This window comes from Stegastes partitus, unplaced genomic scaffold (assembly GCF_000690725.1).
Source record: "Stegastes partitus isolate 25-593 unplaced genomic scaffold, Stegastes_partitus-1.0.2 Scaffold37, whole genome shotgun sequence".
Lineage (NCBI taxonomy): Eukaryota > Metazoa > Chordata > Actinopteri > Pomacentridae > Stegastes > Stegastes partitus.
In genome coordinates this window covers 38,395-61,480 of record NW_007577768.1, presented here as the reverse complement: position 1 = coordinate 61,480, position 23,086 = coordinate 38,395, and the positions used below count along the sequence as shown (strand labels likewise).

At 39.4% G+C, this 23,086-nt stretch overlaps 1 protein-coding gene across 1 annotated transcript; it reads left to right on the top strand.

Annotated features, from left to right (window-relative positions):
* The first annotated feature begins 101 nt into the window (after window positions 1-101).
* Window positions 102-23,057, top strand: rnf150a (ring finger protein 150a). The gene is made up of 7 exons (XM_008302533.1): window positions 102-771; window positions 11,175-11,425; window positions 13,746-13,817; window positions 13,996-14,078; window positions 14,258-14,354; window positions 14,547-14,757; window positions 18,513-23,057. Exons 1-7 carry the CDS (start codon window positions 318-320, stop codon window positions 18,644-18,646), a joined length of 1,302 nt encoding a protein of 433 aa, XP_008300755.1. The 5' UTR covers window positions 102-317; the 3' UTR covers window positions 18,647-23,057.
* Window positions 23,058-23,086: the final 29 nt, after the last annotated feature.

Sequence of the window (23,086 nt, the reverse complement as noted above, 5' to 3'; positions counted from 1 at the left end):
GACATTTTGTCCACGCCTAGGTCACGTGTCGACGAGCAGCCAGCCAATCGGGAGGGAGGACGGTGAACAGCTGACGATGAACAACAACACAGACAGTCTTGTCCTGGAGGTGGAGGAGGAGGTTCACAGTGTGCTCTGCACAGAGCACACCAACTCCAAACACTCTGCTCTGTGAGGGCTGCTCCTGGATACTATGTGGCTTTAATGTATTTTTAAGCCTTTTTTTCTTTTTCCTTTTTTTTTGTTTTACGAGGGATGCGGGTTTCCCAGTGAGGAGGACACCCGGAGCTCCTCATCCATCCCCGAACAGCCTCACAATGGCCCCGTCCCTCATCCGAGCCTGCCGCAGTCTGGCTCTCTCGACGTGGCTGCTGTCGTTTTGCTTCGTCCACTTGCTGTGTTTGGACTTCACGGTGGCGGAGAAGGAGGAGTGGTACACGGCTTTTGTCAACATCACCTACCTGGACCCCGTCACTTCGGAGGTCAAGACGGAGAAAACCGAGTGCGGTCGGTACGGCGAGCACTCACCCAAGAAAGAAGCCAGAGGTCTGGTGCTGGTCCCGGCCCTCCTGCAGGACCGACAGGCGTGCGACCCCGGAGTCAGGTTCCCTCCTGTCCCGCAAAACACCGCCTGGGTGGCGCTGGTGGCTGCGGGGAACTGTACATACCGAGAGAAAATCCGAAATGCCGCAAACCACAACGCCTCTGCGGTGATCATATACAACGTGGGCTCCAGCAGCACTAACGACACCATAACAATGCCTCATCCAGGTAAGAGACGACCTGTCAGCCTCCACCACGGTGTTCTCTTATTGTCCCTGCCCTCACTCAGTCCTCACACTGTCTATACGGAGTTCACCTCACTACAGGTGTCCGGTCAGGGTCCTGAGGCCTCCGAGCCCACAGGCTTCTGATTAGTTGCTTCTTAGGTGTTGGACATCTCAGGTCAAGATTAATGGTATCATCCCCTGCTGGAGTCCCAGAGCTGCTCTGCGTCAGTGCAGTCAGATATATTATCAATATGTCATCTTGGTAAAGCAGAAAAAGATCAATAAACTGGCTTCCAGAGGAGATGGACTCATTCCCACTAATTAGATTTTTGCTGAATTTGTTAACTGTCTTTAGGAAAGCTTGTACATCTTTGCTGAAGTGTGACTGTCGGTGCAACCTGTGCAGGCCACCTAACACTAACTTCAGATAGCACATTAGTACTTTTTTGAATGCCTTACTTTCAGATGCATGAACACATGTTTCTGTGCCATTTTTTGGTGCTTATGTTATAACACATGCACACCCATTTTTTGCAGACGCGCTGTAGAAAAATATCTGCACAGAAGCACAAAAAATGCCTGACCTCTGCTGCCTCCTTCCTGATTCTTCTTTTGCTCTACATGGACATGATAATGTCTTGACCACAAATGGTCTTTATGAGCTGCTGCTGCTGCTTGACAGTGTTTGATATTCGGTGTCTCATGCACACGTTGGTTGGCACCACAGACATGCTGAACTTTGATAAATAGCCCTGCTGTGTGCACAAGAGGGAGGCATGAATCTACATAGACTGAACACACAACCTCCTAGTTTCTTTGAAGATTTTATTCCACATTCTAGGTTAGAAATAAAACAAAAAGATAATCAACGTCTTGCACATAAGAAGAAAAACTGCACACACAGTAGCACAAAGTTTGAAAATGTAAATCAGTGCTGCAGTGTATTTTCCTCAGTACCAGACAAATATAATTGATTTGCAGCTGATTACACACTTATCATGTGCTTAGTATCCACTGGGAGGGATTCACCTGCTATTCTGAAACTGTGCAAATGCAGCTGCCTACTAAACACTGCTGCACTGAAGTGTTTACAGTCACAGAGGGTGAATTCAAATTACTTTAATTATTGAAGAGGATAAGTACTGTATTTGACTTTTAAAAGGGTTTAACACATGATTTTGCCAAATCTCAGAGGTGTTGCCTCTAATAACAACAAACAAGGAAACGATTGCTGTGATATAGATAGATAGATAGATAGATAGATAGATAGATAGATAGATAGATAGATAGATAGATAGATAGAACTTTATGGATCCCTTTGGTAAAACCTCAGGCAAATTGTTGAATTTGATCTGCATCAAAAAGCAGTTCTGTAAGAAACCAAGAGCTTTCCCTTTGCAACTGCCTGTGTCTTCTGTCCAAATGATAATTAATAAATAAAGAAAGAGCCATTGAAATCTCATACAATGTCAAGTTTTGCAGACCGATGCAGGCTGTCAGCTCACAGTTAAACGATTCCTTAACGTAAAGCCGAAAACCATATTGTGACATCCAGCACTGTCAATACATTCACAAAGACACACACTGGAGAACTGAGATGAGTAAATAAGTGCTGCATAAACAACACACCCAACACACCTTTTTATACAATCCATGCAAATTTTCTGAAAACACAGACTCTCAGTTCAACTCTGAGGCTCTTCTAAAAAGAGGCACATTTCCTTCTTGTTTGCCAGAGGCAGTGCAGTTGATGCACAGATAATTGGACAAACACTTGGCTGTTTAGATAGCAGTAAGCAGAGTAATTTGTGTCCTACCTGTTTGTGACAACAACAGATGTGGGACAAATTAAAGAAGAAACCAGCATAAAGTGTCTGAGGAAGGAGTCTGCCAGAACAGCATTGATTCTTCCATCTCTGGAGCTCTATTGTTCCTAAAGATATTCCTTTATTTAATGATTCACATCAATTTCTTTAAACCATTCAGTGACCCATCGTGCCCTCAAGATGTTCCTGGAAGAGACCAATCCCGTCAGGATGTTTAATCATAGGGTGAAGGAGAACAACTTTGCATTGATTTGCACTGACTATGCCAGTTCAACAGAGCCACATATCCCTCCAGGTCAGGGTCAAGGGTTCAGGGATTTCCTTTAGTGTATAACCAGTATATATTTAAACCATGGTCACATTTTTTAATATGCGACAGCTGGAAATCTTATTTTAAATGGATCATAGACAAGATAGAGGGGGACTTAGTAATTCTCATACATAGCAGAGATTATGAGCTGTTGAGGAAGAGTGTACATGCTCATGACTCCACTGTAAGATGTTAAAAATAACCACTGTCCATAACCATGAGGAGTTTTACATTAGTTTCATGTTAGATGATTTGTTTTTGTTCATGTGAACTTCATCAGCACAAGTACTTTGCAACGCCGGGGCTCAGATGCCTGTTCGACTTTGGAAAGTGGTCTCCCTTCTCATATTACTGTCCTGTTCTCCTGTAGTTGTTCAATATTTGGTTGTTCATCCACAAAACAGAGTATCAGGCATAAACAGAGTATATTACTTGTTTCGTATAATGTTGCAATAGCAGCGACAGCTCTTCAAGAGTTTAAAATAACATTCACTCTTTTTGTCCCTCGTCAATTCTGTTGTAGGTTCACTTTTCAATGATTACATGTGTTAAGAGTAAGAATAAAGACTCATATTTAGGCCTTCTGCAGGAACAGAGCCTTTTTTTCGCCCACTTGATTTAAGTTTCCACTAGAAAAGGTCTCTCAACTTGTAGTTAGTTTTCAAAAAGGTGTGGTCGAACTGACCAACACTCCTGTCTCGGACAACAGCACAATGCATGAAAGCTGTTTGACAAGAGAAACTGTACAGAAACAGATGTTTCCAGCACCTGCTGAAGACGGTAGTGCAAAGAGTACAAGACACACTTTCCTCTGACAACGCTGTCACAGACACTTATCAGGGTTAGCATGTGATTTAAATTTTATGCAAAGTCTCTAAAGCTTCTACTCAAACTCAGCAACTTCTCGGAAGATTGAAATCAAATTTTAGCTTGACCTTTTCATAATGTTCTGCCGTCTCTGGCATTTTGTACTTTACATTTACCTGCAAAGAAAGAGAACTTGTGAAACTCTGTATTAGCTGTAGGGGAGCAAAAACTAACTAGACCAGTTGCAATATTGAAATGCTACTTATATGTTAAAACATTGACACCCACAATATTTTAGCAATTAATCAAATAATGCGTAATGACAGGTGCCCCTCATGTTGATACGCTACCATCAGACTGTGTTGTTACTAAAAGCAGAGTGACTATTTTTACCTTCATTCATCAGGTTGTCCAGAACATGACCTCTGCTGAATGTTGCTTGAGGTTTATTGGATGTGAACATAGGCAACAGTTTGCTCAGATGTTCTAAAGAATCGCTGTTTTCACTCAAGTACCAGCATGTCTGTTAAATCTACAGCATTTTGGCCAATAAACATCCAATATTCCTGCTCTGTTTTTGGAGTCTCAGACAAAAACTCCAGTACACAGCCCTGGTTCACCTGCAGCAGAAGATAAAATGCACCAGGCTATTTTTAAGGCTTGCCCTGATTCCAGCAATGACATAAATATAAACTAAGACACTTTAGGAGGCAGAAAAGACAGCCAGGAGAGGTGCAGTGACAAAGCTGGAGGTGGAAGGTAAAGGAGAAAGCTGTGACAAAGAACCACTTCTATATGTGTAGACTGAATGTGCAGCTGCCAGAGAGAGAATGGAGCACTCCCCTGTCCACAGCCAACACAGCTGGGCTATAAAATCCACCATCGCTAGAGCCAGAAACTTCTCACGGCATGTCTTGGTTTAACCCTTCCAAAGTCTGATCTGTCTAAACTCTTTGTTTAACCTTTGAACATAAAGTTAGCTCAGACAACGTGGGTTCATCAATTATGAAAGTGTTGTCATGATGGTATTGTTTGAAGCTCTTTTCCTACTCATATCACGTAAATACTTAACAATATATAATCTCCTAGATGGTTTGTGTAGATTTAAAAGAAAAGTTAAACATGTAGGGAAATAAAAATCGATTTACTTTGCGGTGGCAAGTCGGTGCACTAAACATGAAGGTGAAGTCAGGCCTTAACAGACTGGAAAAAGAAACTGCTAACTTTGCTTAGTTCGAAGGTAAAAAAAAATAAATCTTGTCTTTGTTTGTGTGAAACAGATTTTTACAGGGTTAATGTTATTTTCTTGGGCCGTATGGCAGCAACTTTCTGGATTCTCCTCTGGTTGCCCGGCAACTGCTCAGCGCCACGGAACAGAGAGTCGAAGTCATGACATCAAGTCCAGTCTAGCCTCTGATCCACCAGCATCTGTAACTTGGTGAAAACTGTCATTCAGCTCTTGTTTAATTAGTCTTTGTTCCTGGAGTTTTTCCATATTTCCATATTCTCACACAAGCTCGGATTCACTGCAGCACCCACTGTAGGAAACTGAAACCCTCTCAATTTAAATCAGTAACAAATGGAAGCTGTCTCTTCTGAAGTCATTTTTTCAATGTTGTACTTCTGGTGTCTTAAATCTTCTGCTGCAGTCCGTCTTCATTACAGACAAATCTGAGCTGTCTGCTGCCTCTCCGCTCGCTCATGGACTCTCCTCTGTCAAGCAGTGACATTTAGCCTGCAAACATCCAGGGCTTAGAGGGATTCATGTTCGTTAAAGGAGGTTCTTAAAAACCACTACTGTCTTTATTTAGATGTATGAAGTGACACATTGCAAAAATCTGTCGAGAAGGACTTTCCTTCAAGGCTGAGTGATTTTTTTTCTTTGCCTGAATGAGGAGTTCTCCTTTTTGGAAAAGTAATCCCTAGACAAGTGGCTCTCAAACTTCTTTCGATCACAGCATGTCTTCGGAGAAAATTCTTTGTCATGCCCAGCCAACCAATAATTCAATGCAACTTGTGCGTGTATGGGCGCTAGGGATGTATAACAATTATGGGTTGATTGATTAATTGTTGTTAGTAATTTAACAGATTAAAAATATATTAATCAATGAGGCAGAAAACCAAGGACCTACATACAAGTGGTCACTTGGACTACAGGGAGATTGGTGTTGGTGGGCAGACAGCATTGTGTGGTTCAAGCTGGTAACGGGCCACCATGACAAAGGCTTCTGTGGCTGTTAGTGGCTACCCATGAGAGCTCCCATACTGATGGGATTTCGTAGTTTACTACGACAGTGTTCTCACAGCACAGGGCAATTTGCAGTCAAACCAATTTCTCAGTTTTTATTTTACAGATTTAGGTTTTTTCTGTGTTTTTGAAATACACGAAAATATCTTGAAAATTACACATGAATTCATGTCTGATGTCAATTCACATTAAAACCTTGTACCCTTTAATAGCCATTCTGTTTTATTTTTGTGAAGAAACTTAAAATAAACTTTAAAAGACTGTTAAAGCGTAATTTCACAGATATTTCCTTTTTTATTTTCATAGATAGTATTGTTAAATCCTTCATCCTCACTAGGGTCGTGGGGGGCTGGAACCTATCCCAGCTGACTCAGGGTGAAGGCAGGGGACACCCTGGACAGGTCACCAGTCTATCACAGGGCTACACTTAGAGACAGACAACCAAGCACACTCACATTCACACCTACTGACAATTTAGAATCACCAATTAACCTCAACATGTTTTTGGACTGTGGGAGGAAGCTGGAGAAAACCCCCGCTTCACTGGGAGAACACTGGGACGTGAACTGGCGACCTTCCAGTTGTGAGGCAACGATGCTAACCACCAAGCCACCTTGCAGCCCTCTGAATTTAATGTGATAAATATATTTGTAGAATTAGATGCAGTTACTGGCAATTGACATAAAAAGCCTAATTGGTGAATGAATGTGTTTTCATTAGTGTCCAGTGTGTATTAGCATTGGTAGTCTGTCAAATCACACCTTTTATCATTTTATAATGATGTCATTTAACATCATATTTATCTATATCATTTATTGTTATTATTGAACCTTAAAAATTGAGCAGCCAAAAATACTTACGTAAAACTAAGGCTAAATAATGTGTTTTAGTTCTATATTTTTCTAAGATAAGATGCTTGATTTCCATTATTTTTGCATTATTTCTTTGCCATCCCAGCTGCCGAAATACTACTTTTTTTTTAACTCTTTTTTTTTGTTTTGTTTTTTTTACAGTGCACAAGTGTCTTAACAACCTGTCTGTTAAGCCATTAGCCATTTTAGTTTTTATTAGTTCTACGCGTCATATTTCCTTATTACCATTTAACTGTTATCAGTTCTAGTATCTCACTCTTGGCAAGAAAGGCAATACTCATATTTCCCAAAATGTTGAACTATTCCTTTAATGAATTATTCTTAAATCCCGAGTATTTGCGTGATAAAGCCACATCGTAGGCTTTGTTGTGTAACAGTCAGGTTTACTTCAGTATGTGGTTGGTAATAAAGATGTAACCAGTTAATTCTGTGACAGTCTGTCCCTCAGTGTTATCCTCCGTGCAGCAGACCGAGATCCTCCTAAAGAAATTAAACACTCGGCCTGAACAGGCTGGTGACCACTAATTTAACCCCATTCAGTATTAATCCCTCTTTGCCTCCGCATTTTGGCCGAGTGGGTCTACAAAAACACAGATCTTTTTACTGGTTCAGCCTCAGTCTCCGACATTGCCCTCCTGTTTCAGAAGCAGCTATTTTTGTCTGCTCTCACTGCGTCACAGTGAAGAGAAGAAGGAGATAAGAGTCAAGGCTTAGGGAAATCTTACATGCCCTAATATGCCTTTCCTTATTTCTGTTAACTATGAAATTCAAGCCGGCCGTACATGGGTGCATTTTAATTTCCGCATGTTTGAACAGTTTTATCCTAAAAGTTATGTACTGTTTGACATGAGGTGGTGTGATTTTATCTTGTGTTTACAAAGGCAATAGTTGCATCACAGGGATTTTCCTCCTGCACCATATGGCCCTGCTTAATAAAACCATAAATCTGCAGCCCAGGAGTGTGTCTCCAAGGTTATACACCTGAAAAAAAGAGATTCATAAAACAGCAAGCATTCATACTAGCACGCTGTCAGGGAGTCTAAAGAATGAACTTGTGTTATTGGAGGGAAACCTGGAATGTATTTCTTAGTCTCACTGTCCCAAAGCTTTCATTTTTGTCAACTCAACCAAAAGCTCACCTTATTAATATTTTAATGTCAGCGACAAAAATTTGGATGAAGAAGCGTTCCAGTAAGTTGCCTGAGTGTCCGAACAGACAGTGGTGTTCAACAGTTTGTTACCATGTGTTTGCCGTCCAAACGCAAGCTTTTGTTTCCTCTGTCATTGTTTGACACAGTGTTTGCTTTAGAAGCTGCAACATACATAAAGTCACGGTGAGGGAGCAGCCACCTAGTGCATGGATATACCTTTGTGTTGACAGTGATGATGCTGTTTGCTGGATGAGTATGAAACCCAATTCTGTCACACGTACAGTGTATTGTTACCTCGAGTCGAAGAATTTAAACCTTGAATATTCGATTTCTAGTGTAAAAGCTCATATAAGCTTGCTGTGGGTCTTACATAAACACAAAAACGCAACTGCTTAAAAGAATTTTACTCAAAGTTGGTCATATAAAAGGTAGCAGCTGTGCAGATTTTACAACAGACCCGTTACATAAAGGGATTAATGAGCCTGACAGCAATAATGCATTACAACTACACTCTGAAAATGTAGCATATCTGTTGGATTTAAAGCCTCTAACTCCTCGTGAAAACGCCATGCTTTTGTCAGCATTAGTACCTCTGCGACAGAATTACACCAGACTGTAATGTAAAAATATCTCTGTGCGGTGCTCTGGGCATCTGAGGTGCTTTTTGTTGGTGACAGGTCGAATAAAGCCACTGTTTATAGTGACTGATAGAGAGCGAACCACCACAGGGAGCCTCCCTGACTGCATGCAGCCGCCGCCATAAACAGGCAGCAGAGGGAATATGATGTAACAGTGCTCAAGCTGTTGAAGCGCTTCCTGGAATCATCAACCTACTGCTGTATGGCTGAGAGAGTAGAGCCTCGTTATTCCCTCTCTGCGTCTAGAAAGTATTGAGTCATTTAGGCATTTAGTCCCATGTGTCATTCCATCATTACATAAAGAAAAATGTGCAAAGTAGAACCAGATGGATTTTTAGAGACGGAGCCCCTTTTCTATTTTTAGAGTTTAAAGTTCTTGAAACTGTGTTTTAAGTAACTTTGTTTACCATTAAATATTCATATCTCAATAAGGAACAGTCAGAGTTATGCTTTGGAGGAAAAATTAGTTAAATATGCAAAAACTATTGATCAGTACTGCTGGAAACAGAAGCAAAAGATCCCAAAACTGTAATCACACTTTGATCCAAATGTTACTAAATGTTGATTCTGGCTGAGCCCTGCTCATATGAAGCCAGGGACAAAAACAAAACAGAAATCTCTTGTGAGAAATCACCAAAACACTTCTAACTTGATTATTCCAACTGATTATTCTGTCATCACTGAAGAACTTCTGAAGAGGTTTACAGGGTCTTTAAAGTGTGATTGGAACATATTTTTCAAATAATCACATAAACAAAAGGTTTGGTGAAGATCACCTAAATTTAGTCATTAAGTTATTGTGAGAAGAACATGTCCCATGTGTAGATATTTTAAACTTGTCCAATTGGTCATTTTTACTTCTGAATGAACTAAAACAAATCTGTATTTCTTTTTACTTATTGGCTGAACTATACACTGATGCCAGCATATTAATGTACAGTGCTACCCTCACTGAGACTTAAAATCTCCTTTTCAAGAATGTGCAGGCAGCAATAACTACGACTTACAGATAGAAAAAAAATATATAAAACATAGACACAAGACAAATTAGGTAACAAAAATTCAAAATATTCTGAATTATTTGAACATATCATCCTGAAAACAATCTGAATTGCTCCTCGGAAGAAGTCAGACCTAAAATATATCAGATAACCTTGGCAGAGTGTCATAACAAAATAATTGTTTCTAACTATTTCCTCATATTGGATCAAAACAACTAAGACTTGCATACCTTTTCTAAACGTATCTTAGATTTATGAGCACGCATTAAAAATATGTTTTAGTTTACAAATAGGCTTAACTTCTTCCAAAGTTATAACTGGAAGAACTGCAGTTGTATTAGTAGCTGCATGTCTGTGAGCTCGATGTGCAAAAGCTTAACTGTCACGTCAGGAGACCAAACTGCAGCACAGTGTGAGCTCATACTAATCCCCATAAGAATCATACACTGTAAACACAGTGTTCTTCCTGGACATCTCTCATGTACAGAGGCAAAATTATGCTTAGAGACTCTGTAACGCAAAATTCTTCATTGTGCATGACAAGCAAATCAACAGATGGTTGCCGGCAGGAAGCCTCTGACACTGAGAGCGAGGCTTTAGTTGATCTGTTCTGTCTAAGCTTCCAGCAACCGGCCCAAGATTCCTCATTACTGTCGTCTACACACAGAGTCTGAAACAGTGGAGTTTTAGCATCTTGTCTGCTCTAAAGCACCGGATTTAAAATGAGAGGGTTGTGATGTTGGATGTGAGGCTACTCAGGAAATACAGATTTCTAACACTGTCCCAGCAGGTTATGGCTAATTGTAAAGAACGCACATGTACTTGGTCAGGAAAATAATAACACCAGTTATTTTTTAAAACCTGGATTTATTGGCTTTCTATAATTTTACTCATTTGTTTGTTTAGCTACCTAAATAAATCTAATTATTTTCTTTTTTTTAAATACATTTTTAGAAATTGAAAGTATTAGGTCTACAGTCAACCCTTATTTTATTATCAATTAAATATTAAACATTTTAATTAGAAAATGGGGAAAATGCTTATTAAAATTTCCAAGTCCACAATGGTGTCTTTAAATGTCCTGTTTATTCCACATGCTTATTTTATCCCAGTGTTATGTAAGACAGAAAAGCATCAAATCCTCACGTCAACAGCAATTGTTTGCCATTTATTTAAAACATGAGTACGGTAACACTTTTCTGTTAAGCATCAGTAGATTAGTCACCTCGATCATGACACTCTAGCTATTATTATATATTTATATAATATGAATACATTTTTCATCATTTCATTTTACAATTTTTTTGAGATGTTTTGTTACATTTTCTGTCAATTATAGCTCACTACAGTCTGCTTCAATGCATTCCCCACATTGTCAAGCTTTATGGCAGAAGAAAAATTCTGCATTTCTTTGTTTCATTTTAATGTATGATATGAGTCCACTTCAGATTGTTAAAAACCATGAAACGGTACTGTGTGTGTACAGCATGGATGGCTGCAGCATTAATTCATGTCTAAACTGGTGCTTCCTGGTTTATGTGTGTTACGCAGATACAGGTGATGTCGTGGCCATCATGATCCCGGAGCCGAAAGGCAGAGAGATCGTGTCCTTGCTGGAGCAGCACATCATGGTCATGGTGCACATCACTATAGGAACCCGCAACCTGCAGAAGTACGTGAGCCGAACGTCGGTAGTGTTTGTCTCCATCTCCTTCATCGTCCTCATGATCATCTCCCTCGCCTGGCTCGTCTTCTACTACATCCAGAGGTTCCGCTACGCGAATGCACGGGATCGCAACCAGGTATGACTGCGTGCACGTTGTGCAACAGTTGATGTATTTCTGTCCTAAAAGGATGCTGACTGCAGCAGCGTTGCAGCATGATATTTGCCCTGCATGTTTTTCCATGCAGTGTGGGCCCTGGAAGGCTGTAAGAGAAGGCCAGAATTACCCTGACAGCTGGTCGAACAGAAACGTAGCAACCCAGTGAACCATCAACCAACTCAGCTTTCTGCCCCTTTGAACCAACAGTGCAAATAGTTGTTTTTGCTATCTCTTTATTANAAACATTTTAATTAGAAAATGGGGAAAATGCTTATTAAAATTTCCAAGTCCACAATGGTGTCTTTAAATGTCCTGTTTATTCCACATACTTATTTTATCCCAGTGTTATGTAAGACAGAAAAGCATCAAATCCTCACGTCAATAGCAATTGTTTGGCATTTATTTAAAACATGAGTAAGGTAGCACTTTTCTGTTAAGCATCAGTAGATTAGTCACCTCGATCATGACACTCTAGCTATTATTATATATTTATATAATATGAATACATTTTTCATCATTTCATTTTACAATTTTTTTGAGATGTTTTGTTACATTTTCTGTCAATTATAGCTCACTACAGTCTGCTTCAATGCATTCCCCACATTGTCAAGCTTTATGGCAGAAGAAAAATTCTGCATTTCTTTGTTTCATTTTAATGTATGATTTGAGTCCACTTCAGATTGTTAAAAACCATGAAACGGTACTGTGTGTGTACAGCATGGATGGCTGCAGCATTAATTCATGTCTAAACTGGTGCTTCCTGGTTTATGTGTGTTACGCAGATACAGGTGATGTCGTGGCCATCATGATCCCGGAGCCGAAAGGCAGAGAGATCGTGTCCTTGCTGGAGCAGCACATCATGGTCATGGTGCACATCACTATAGGAACCCGCAACCTGCAGAAGTACGTGAGCCGAACGTCGGTAGTGTTTGTCTCCATCTCCTTCATCGTCCTCATGATCATCTCCCTCGCCTGGCTCGTCTTCTACTACATCCAGAGGTTCCGCTACGCGAATGCACGGGATCGCAACCAGGTATGACTGCGTGCACGTTGTGCAACAGTTGATGTATTTCTGTCCTAAAAGGATGCTGACTGCAGCAGCGTTGCAGCATGATATTTGCCCTGCATGTTTTTCCATGCAGTGTCGGCCCTGTAAGGCTGTAAGAGAAGGCCAGAATTATCCTGACAGCTGGTCGAACAGAAACGTAGCAACCCAGTGAACCATCAACCAACTCAGCTTTCTGCCCCTTTGAACCAACAGTGCAAATAGTTGTTTTTGCTATCTCTTTATTATGAATGGCCTCCTCTGACGTTCTGCTGACGTCTGTAATGGTGATACATCACCTTGTCTGTTATGATAGGAGCCACGGCTGTGACAACCGTATGTTTGCATTTTCACTTTTAATTATGTTGATTTATGTTGTACAAAGAATTCAGCCATATTGAACAAATCTGTTTCCCATTTATTTCCCAGGCAGCCTGGTAAGGTAAAACAGACTTTGAACAGTTCAATAATGACGAAGTGTTTTCTGAAAATAAATCACGCAGCTAGAAAATGTGGTTTGAAACAGGTGGAATCATAATATTCATGGGACAACCTTGAAAATAGTCCAGAAACACAGTTTGCATGCAGAAATATACCCTTCATTCCCACATTTATCTTTTATGATGCCTCTTTTGGAAATGCATGTACATCTACACAAAGCGTCAGAAGGTAGTTTCTGAAAAATCGGTATTTCATTGTCTGGGTCCGTTGTTGGCTGGCAGCATTTTCAACAACACAAAGAGCTAAAAATAGATACTTATCTTCTTACCTGGTTTCTTAACTGTGAGGCCACGGTGCATTCAAAGTAACTGCTTATTGTACAGTTTGTCCTTTAGATTGCTTTTAAGTCTCTCATCTGTAGTCAAAATTGTTTCCTGGTTTTTCTCCCTGGGCTTATTGATGATGTTTTATTGCTTTACGTACAGCAACAGATGATGCTGGTTCTATGTTCAGTTTAAATGAAAGGGATCTTTCAAATGTGCAGAGGTAGTTGGTACTTGTGACTGCAGACCAGTGGTGCTTAATCTTAAAAAAAAAATGTAATCTAACATCTAAGAATGTTTTTTTGTTTGTTTGTTTTACTTTTGATAATTTTAAGCCCAAATACACCAGTTATCGAGACTATGCTTTATATTACCAGACCAATGACAGACCTGCATACTGCTTAGATTTAAGAAACTGTCTTTTGTGTGTTATTAAAAAGCTACCGGCCACATCAGGAACAAAATAAAACCTTTTCTTGTATTTCTGCAGAGGCGTCTGGGAGATGCTGCCAAAAAAGCCATCAGTAAGCTTCAAGTGCGCACCATTAAGAAGGGAGACAAGGTAACTGAAGCACCCAACACTGCAAATATCACACTTTACATAAGCACGTTTACTATAGACAAAGTACACACACACTTACTAAAAGTATTTTTCCACATTTGAATAGCATTATTTGAATGATAACGGACTGGTTAAACTGGATTCTGTCATTCTTTCATCTCTCTTGTTTGTATTTAAGGAAACAGAGTCAGACTTTGACAACTGTGCAGTTTGCATTGAAGGTTATAAGCCCAATGATGTTGTGAGGATATTACCATGCAGGTGAGGTTTGTGTGCATCGTCTTTGTCCCCTTGAACATAAAAAGTCTCCGTTTGTTTACACTGAAGCATAAAGCACATGCACCATAGCCAACAATATCTATGTATGTCAGTGTGCACTGCATTTTAGCAACCATTTATTTTAAGATGTGTATTTGTGTGCTGCCATCTTGTTTGGTCAGACATGTTTTCCATAAGCACTGTGTGGACCCGTGGCTACAAGACCACCGAACATGTCCCATGTGCAAAATGAACATCCTCAAAGCCCTGGGAATCCCAGTAAGTTTCTTTTGATTAATGTGGATTTTTTTTTTTTTTGTTTTATTCATATTTTTAAAACTGATAGTGTACAGTAGCTAACTGTTATTTCTCATATTGAGACCTATCAAACTCTAAAGTGGAACTTTCAAAGTGATGAAGACATGTATTATCTACAAAAGCAACTCCAAACATGTCTTTGGTTTGGTTCAGCTCAACCCAGACTGCTCAGATGAGGTTCCTCCGGACTACGAGGCGTCTGTCGGAGGTCCACCCACCAACCCCATCAGCGGGGCGAGTGAAGTCACAGTTAACGAGAGCTCGGTAGTGCTGGATCCTGCAGGAAGAGCGATAGACCTGCAGCAGCTCCACCCTGATGCAGAGACGACACCCCAGGCACTGGAGAGCCACGTCATTGCCAGCAGTACGTGCACACATGTAATATGTCATTAATAAGCTGAAAGCAGGCTGTGGAAAGTGGAAGGTCTGGTGGAAATAACTTAGCTACTCACATAAGTTCTTTCCTTCAGCACAGTTTTGAAATAATTACTTGACTATTTTCCATGTTTCCTATAGTATGTTTATACTACTTTACATCTAAAAAAATACTGTACTTTTTACTGCACTATGGCCATTATAGCTACTTTTCAGGTTAAGATTTTACACAACATTTAAGCTCATAAAACATATTGTTTATTGTTAAATAAGTGCATTACGACCCATTATAAGAGGGCTCTTGGAGTCTCATCCAACACTTGCACCAAATAGAGGTTTCCTCTCTAAACTTAGCAGATGGGTTTTATTTAAATGGTTGTCAAAGTTCCTATTATGTGACAAAAAGTATTTTTATGAAAACCTCTGAATCATCTTTCAATCAAGTATTTTTACTTTGTGTGATTTGTATTTAATTTAAGTAAAAGATCTGAATGCTGCTTTCACCACTGGTCTTTTTTTTTTTTTTTCTATTCTGAGACCTGAACCAGGTCAGCAGCCACCTGGTCATTGTTTCCCTGTTCAGATCCTGCAGCATAATGCCAGAGGAAAAAAAACTGCAGCAAGTCACAACCTGACCCACATAACCTCCCACACCCAGTCCGTTACATATTAGCACCTTATGCAGTCGCCTCACTGCTGCTGCTTTAACAACTGTTCAACACCTGCAAGTTATCAGAACTTAATAGTGTGAGTTTATGTGTGTTAGTTCATGCACATGCTCTGACACATGTTTTTTCAGCTACTTCTCCTCTGAAGCTAAACGTCTCCCCAAAACAGGGAAGCAAAGTTTTGATAGTTTCAGTCATATTTTTAACACTTGACCTTTACACTGACGTAGATGGAAAAACAAAGTTGGAAGACATTTTAATCTATTTGTGAGTTTTAACTTTTATTTTTTTAGTGTGTGGTACTGTATATTAGTGTCTCTGAATTTCCTGACATGATGCAATATTTAGCAGCAATAAGTCCTACCTTCAAGAAGTTATGATATTTAGGGTTTGGGGGTTTTTTTGTTTCTTTTGTTTTTTAAGAATAAAATGTATTGATTGAACTTTATGATCATTTTATAAAATGTAGTTTGTTGTGCTATTGCATTACACAGAGAGGTGCTTCTATTATTAAGCCTGTCCCCTGTGAAATAAATGGGGCTGACAGAACAATAGAATCCAGTGTTGGTAAAAATGTTTTTGCTATAGCTGCATTATTTTTGATACCATGCATCATACTGCTTTCAAAGCACAGACATGGATCCATGTCTTACTGGGTTGGCTCTACTTGGAGACAACAAAAAAAAAGTATTTTTTCCTCAGTTAAGTCCACACTGACAGACCAAAGACTTTACATTTACTTATGTGAGCTTGACAAGCTGTGGATCAGCTGGCCACATGCCAGGATTCATCTCAAGCCTAATGAGAATGTAAATTAGCAGTGATTTGTTGTATGTTGCAGCACCAATGAGCACAGAGAAGAGGCAGTTAGCGTGAGATGAACAAGCTGATCTGTCAGGGATTCTGCTGTGGGTTGGCAGTGATGAAGTGCTGATTGTGTTGTGCCTTTAACTTGAATGATAGCTCTTTTGTAATTGGTACTGCAGCTATCATTCTTTCCGCAGTCAACCATTTACTTACTGTAAATCAAGCTGTCTGTCTGCCTTAATATATCGCTCACATGTCCATACGTACACTGAAAGTGTTGTTGGTCATGCTAATCCGTCTTTTGCGGAAGAATAAAAGGGAGATAAAATGTACTGTTAGTTCCTGTTTTGTGTCAAAAAAGAGGGTCATTCAAAGCTAATATGAGGCTGCGGCTATTTAAAGGTGCCATGATCAAAATAAACTAGGTTGTGTAAAGTGTCATCAATGATGAGAGAAAAAAGTGTTTTTAACTAAACTATACAGCAATACTTAAAGGTAGGATCCAAAGTCTGCTGTCAAAAGCCATATTTCCATCTGAATGTTGTGCAGATTCTAAATGAACTACCACCAATTGAGCAAGGTGCAAAGAGAGGATATAAAGGAAAGTTCTGGTGAACCTTAACATGTATGAAACTGATGGAAATGTTGCATTTATGTTGGTTTTGAGCTATTAAATTGAGGAGGGTTCCAGTCTCCCTGTTGCTTCAATCAGATCTACTTTCCATCTCATGCTTCATGGTTTATTCACCAGAGGCAAGTGTAAAAGCTTGTTTGTCTCCTTTTTTACATTTTGGCATGATGAAAATATTATTATTGACATTTTGATAGAAACACACGTGGATTAACACATCTTGAGCCAATCTTTTTTTTTTTTAAGCTATTAAGCTTTTGCACTTGATTGGAGACAGAAATGTCAAAAATGAAACAAAGGCTTTGGGGAACATTTTCAATCCTGCCTATTATTTTTAACTTTGCATTCCTGACACAGATGCAGTTTGACCATTACATAAACCTGGAAGTACACTGGCACCTTGAGTTAAATGGGTATTTTCCAGTCTTTGGAACACAAAATTCCCTGTTTTGTTTATGGTAACACAAAGCGAATAGAGACAGAACTATACTGTATGTTTGTCATCGACTGTGTAGTGGCTTCATGTTCAGTGTGGACAGTAAGAATGATTATAACCACCAAAAGCCTTTTTTTTTATATACTATGTGTGTGTTTTATCAAAGCAGAATGGAATAAATGTGAACATGTCCTTGAACTCAGCTGTATTCTGCTGCGTGGCACAAAGTTTAAGGCACTAAAGTAAAGTGTCTGCAGCTGACTGGTAGAAATTCTTCATGGCACCATTTTTGAAAGCGTCATCAAAGTGCACTAAGCAGAAAAAATGTGAAATATCTGGTGTGAGCATTTGTCTTTAAAGCAACACCAGTTGTCCTAGGCACACCAATACACTGTTGTTCATGCTACGTGGTAGGTTCATTGTTTCATCATCTCAAAGAACTGACCACAGTTCTTCCCAACATTCAGTCCGTCTCTCTGTCTTTCTCTTCTTGTAATCATAGACCGACTCCACATTCACATCAGGACTCATCGTTCTTCTTGTGGCTAAATATAGTTCATGATTCTGGCTGTTGTGCTGCAGAATGAATGTGTTACTGAACAGATGCCTCCCTGATGACAATGCAAGACTCGAAACATCTGTAGTGCCTTTTGCAACCATACTAGTATATATTTCATACAAACGACATTTGAAATGTGAGAACAGTGTGGTAATGTGACGGGAGTTCTTCATAGTGATGATCCTTCAGAGAATTATCACTCAAATCTGTAGCTCCCTTCAGAGTTTCACTTCATTGTTTCACTGTCCAGCTTTCCTTCCTCTCGCAGAATTGTTTTAGGCCAGCTGTTTTCTGTTATAAAAAAAAAAGCTTTTAAAAAAAACTAAGCATACCCTACATGCTGAGTGCAGTTAGTTGGTGAAACAGTCACAGATTTGAGTCTCTAACAGAACAAAGCTAAGAGACTGAATATTGGATATACATTCATCAAGTATGCACATTTCTTCTTAACGACAGGCTTTCCATAGCAACTGAAAAGATAATGATATGTCAGTGATGTGAACTTGTTTTAACTGCTGCCAAGTGGCCAAATAATTACTTATCACCGGTTTATGTGTCAATGGCATTAACTCAAAGAATTGACTTCAGAATATTGATGTCCTCGCAGTCCAGTAATGAATTAACTTCCTCTCTCATCCCTCAGATGAGCACCAACCTCCTCTCAGCAGCGATTCGGACACTTCCATCATCATCGGCATGGAGGTGGGTATGTCCGAAGTGGAGCTGTCTGCCGAGCAGGCATGTGTCGAGGCCAAATCCAGAGCCAATCAGAGCTGAGCAAAAAGCACGAACCAGGACAAGGAGGTAGAAAGCAGGACTGAGAGATCAGTGGACCTACAGAGATTTGAACTCTCAGAAGATGGGCTAATGACCAGTACAACCAACAGCAGCACAAAACACCCAATTCTGTCTCCACTGACTGAAAAACAGTGTCGTCCGTGCATCTGTTGCTTGCTCATTTTCTAGAAAGTCAACCAGACAGACAGTCACAGCTCTCACATTGTGGTGGCCCAGTTTTTGTCCACGTAAGTTTTTTTTTTCACATCCTTTAACCTATCGTCTGAAATGCACATACAGTAACTGCGGAGATGTTGGAGCTCGTCATGGTGCGGAGAAGGCAACATTTGTCTCTTCTCAGTTTGGCAAACCAAACCTGCTGCTGGACACAAAGTGGACACAAGAGCAGCAGGGCCTCCTCAACTCCAGACTGCAGCTTTAATTACTATAAAAAATGTGTGCAGATGGTTTGACTTCTTGGTATGAGATCACTGCCAACAATTCCAGAAGTTTTACTGATGTTATGAATACATGCATAGCACATACAAACAGTATATAAGCAGTTTCGTCCCTCATAGTTGGTGTGAATTCCCACCAGCAGTTTTCCAGCTTCTGACTTGGGTACATGTTGTTATCCAACTTCAAAATTAGGTTTCATGTGGTCACGTGACATTGAGGAGATGAAAAATGTAAGCACACATAATGCTGTACTTTCTAAATGTAACTGTTTCTGTTACTATTTTGTGGGTCTTGATTTTTAACTTTACCAACTGATTATTCCTGTTGTGGAAAGGAAATAACCAAACACAAAGCAGATGTTTCTGTTCTCACATTTGACAATCATAAGCTTGTCATAAGCAGTTTGAAGTGATGTCACCCACTGCCCTACCAAAACTGCTGCTAAATGTTACACCACACGTTATCACAACACATGGGTCAGTGATCAGTACAGACAGTACGTCTGTCAGGCAACAAACGTTCTTGTTCACACTGCTGCTGAATACAGCTGGTTCCAGCAGTTGTCACTACCAAATCTGGCAGTGTGTGCACACGTCTGTATACAAACCGACACTTGTCAAGCCAGCTGATATGAATATGTCAACACGTCTTTGTGCCAAGCTTATCTGTTGTATTTTAAACATTGTTATTTCTCATGTACACCGATTCCCTGGAATGGCACCGAGTCTTTTCATGATATAAAACCTAAGAAACAACACAAGGACACAGGATTAAAGATGTGTGTCCGCTAAAAGAAGGACTATGTTTGGAGAAAAAGGAGGGAACTATGCATTGCTAGGGTTTTGTCTGAGGAATATGATGCCCCAAGCATATTTTTTGAAAAGATTATAACATGAAAATGTTTACAGCTGAAAAGTATGTCCACGCTATGCTGGCTAACGTTGTAAACCTGATGCACCCCCCGTGTTTACTTGGTTGGAAGGGTTTCAGCAAAGATCTGTTAATGCCGCCAACTGAAGTGCATCATGTGGAGACAATGTGACAGTTGCTCAAAGGGATAGACCCAAGAGAAGAATTATCACCTAGATAAGCAGCCGCCTCTGGTTTATGAAGCTTTATGCTGTTTGTAAATTAATTTTAACTCATTGTTTTAACTGTCCAGCCTGCATCGTTACAGTTGATTACGCTGACTGCTCTCGTAGTGTCATTCGTTTTTTTAGTGAAAAATGTCCAACCCACTCCAGACTACCTGCCCAGGACCAAACAAAAAGCTGATACAATACCGACCGTCTGCTTTAAGTGGCAGAAATATCACTCAGAAGTAGGTTGAGACCAAAAACGGAGCTAAAAACAGTAAAACTTGCGTTTCGGTGCTGCTCTAATGTGGAAAAAAAAATTTGAATTTGACACTATTTTTGGAGGTTTCATGATGCCAAAAATGTTGGCATCTTGGTTTTCCTTTAACAATGTATCCATAAAAGGAAACTATAAAGACTGTTATGGAGAAAATGTGGCCAACGTAGCGTAGACATATATAGACTTTGATGATGATTCTGACTGTTAATGCACAATACAGTGTCTGATAGATTTCATCCTTTTGCTTTTCCCTTTTATTGTTATGTTATTTATTCATGTTTATCGTCCTGTATTGTACTAGTTCCTTTTTATTTTAGAAGTAATGTCTCATGTAGTACGATCAGCAGAATCTAGTGCTGGATTCAATCTGTTTCCTCTCACATTCCTGCAGACTTGCACACTGAAGAAGCACAGACCCACTGACTCAGTCGACGGAGCCAGTCAGATTATAACTGGTGGTTTTTCTCTTGCAGTCATTGTTTCCATCGAGTCCTGCAGCCACCTGGGACTCTCTTATGTAACTCACACGTTCACACCCTCCTTGTTTGGGTCAGTCATTTAGTGTATGTGCAAACATTTCAGTGTTTCAGAAAGCATTGGTATTAGGAGAGACAGATGGTAGTTCCTATTTGTGTAAAAGCTTTGTGAGATAGAGTATTTTTGGCTTTAGAGACTTGATACCTACAGACACCACAGCACATTGTAGTAATGCTCGTCCATAAAGTGAAAAGGTGTCCAGGTGGTGATGGCAGTGTTTCACCGAGATATTCTGCCTACAGGTGGGAGAAAGCTTGACAGTTTTCACATTACCTCGCTTCATGTTGTATTATTATTTCAACTTCAGCATCTCTACATGTAACATACATTTTCAGCTTAAATGAAGTGTGTGGTAACATCGTAGAAGGATTGACAAATGGTTATTTTCATATACTTTTAGACAATTTGGGGATAACTGTCTGATTGAAAATTCTGGTTTATCTCTAGCTGTGCATCTTTTCTGTTGTGGCCATGAAGGTGCGGAAAGAATGTGATTCTTGCCAGCTCAATATAGACGCAGATGCTTAAGTCTCAGCCTGCGTAATCTGGACCTTTAAGCCTCTGTATGTTACATCAGCTCATGTGGATAATGACACAGCACAATACATAGCATTACTCATCAATATTTGTCAATCTCCTCGTCTTTCTTTTTTGTTTTCTCCCTTTCTGCACTTTGAGTTCGTGAGTGTTTCTTTGGTCATTTTGTCTCCTCGAAATCTACAAACATAGCAAACACTTTGTCCATCTGACCATTTGTTAGGTCAGCAAGAAGACAAAATAAAACAAAGCACATCCGTTCGCGGTGCCAAGTGGCTGGTTTCTGGTTGTGCTGCCAAATGAAATGAATTTTCTAAAGCTGGATTAAGACCTTTTTGTTTTTTTACAGAGCAACTTAAATTATGTGACTAAGATATGAGGCCGTCTCTCAGTTTTGTCTGTTTTCAGTCTTTCAGTAACAACTTTCTTAGGACTGAATACGATTGAGAGAGTTTAAAGGCACAAAAGACCCGTGCACACTTCATGTATTGACATTTAGTGTACTGATGATGAAAACAAAATCGGTGCCCCTAGTTGTACCTGCAGCATAACACTACTTTATGTGTCCATAATTTATGAATAATTTCTTAAAAGTTTTCCGGAAAGAAATATGAAATTGCTTCTAATTTTGGAGAAAATGTAAATGTCAATTAAAGCAGAAGCGCTTTTCAAACTCAAGTAAATATATAAATAAAATCTTTATTTGTGTATTCTAGTTTTCATTCATACATTTTATTAATTAATTAGACAGGGACAGTGTTCGTTGATTATCAGAAATTGCCCTGTTAGTCTAAAAGACAGATTTTCAAAGGTTTTTGCAGACAACGTGTTTGAATGACACCCTGAAAGTAGGGTACAGTTTAATATATACACCAGCTAAAATACTACATACTTTACATACCTTAGCACAGATGCACCAAAAAGTAATACTTGCTATATACATAGTAGTTAGCTGAGTTGCATTTAGTTACATAAAATGAATGTCAATCAAATATGGTCTCTATTTTCCAAACAATTATGTTGTCCCTTTCAGGAAATTCTTGAAAACTATTTGAAAATTATTCCTAAATTATGGACCCATAAAATAAAGCCTTATCCAAAATTGTTTTATTATAATGAAAGATATCCTGTTTCTGTTTTGTTATATTGTTATATGTTTTCTTCTGGTTGTGTTAACTTTCCTATATTGCACTTTAACCCTCCAGTGATTGGGGAAGGCTGAACTGAATGAATTTTTTAATGAACAGCTTTTAAAGAAAGAGGGCTACATGTGTCTGTTGTTGCTTATTATATAATGTTGTGATCTTTTATCTGTGCTATGTGTATGTGGGGTGGAGAGTATCAATATATTGTAAACTAAATACCCAGCAGATATAACAGCATTGCTATTTTGGTATATAAAAACATTGTATGTATGATTAGCGATGTCTCTGTCCTTTTCTTGTACCGTACACGATGCATGTGTAGGAATGTCTTTGACTGTGTGTTATAATAAATTTGAATCAGGTTTTTCCAACTTTTACAAACCTGTTTGTTTTCCGTACACTAAAC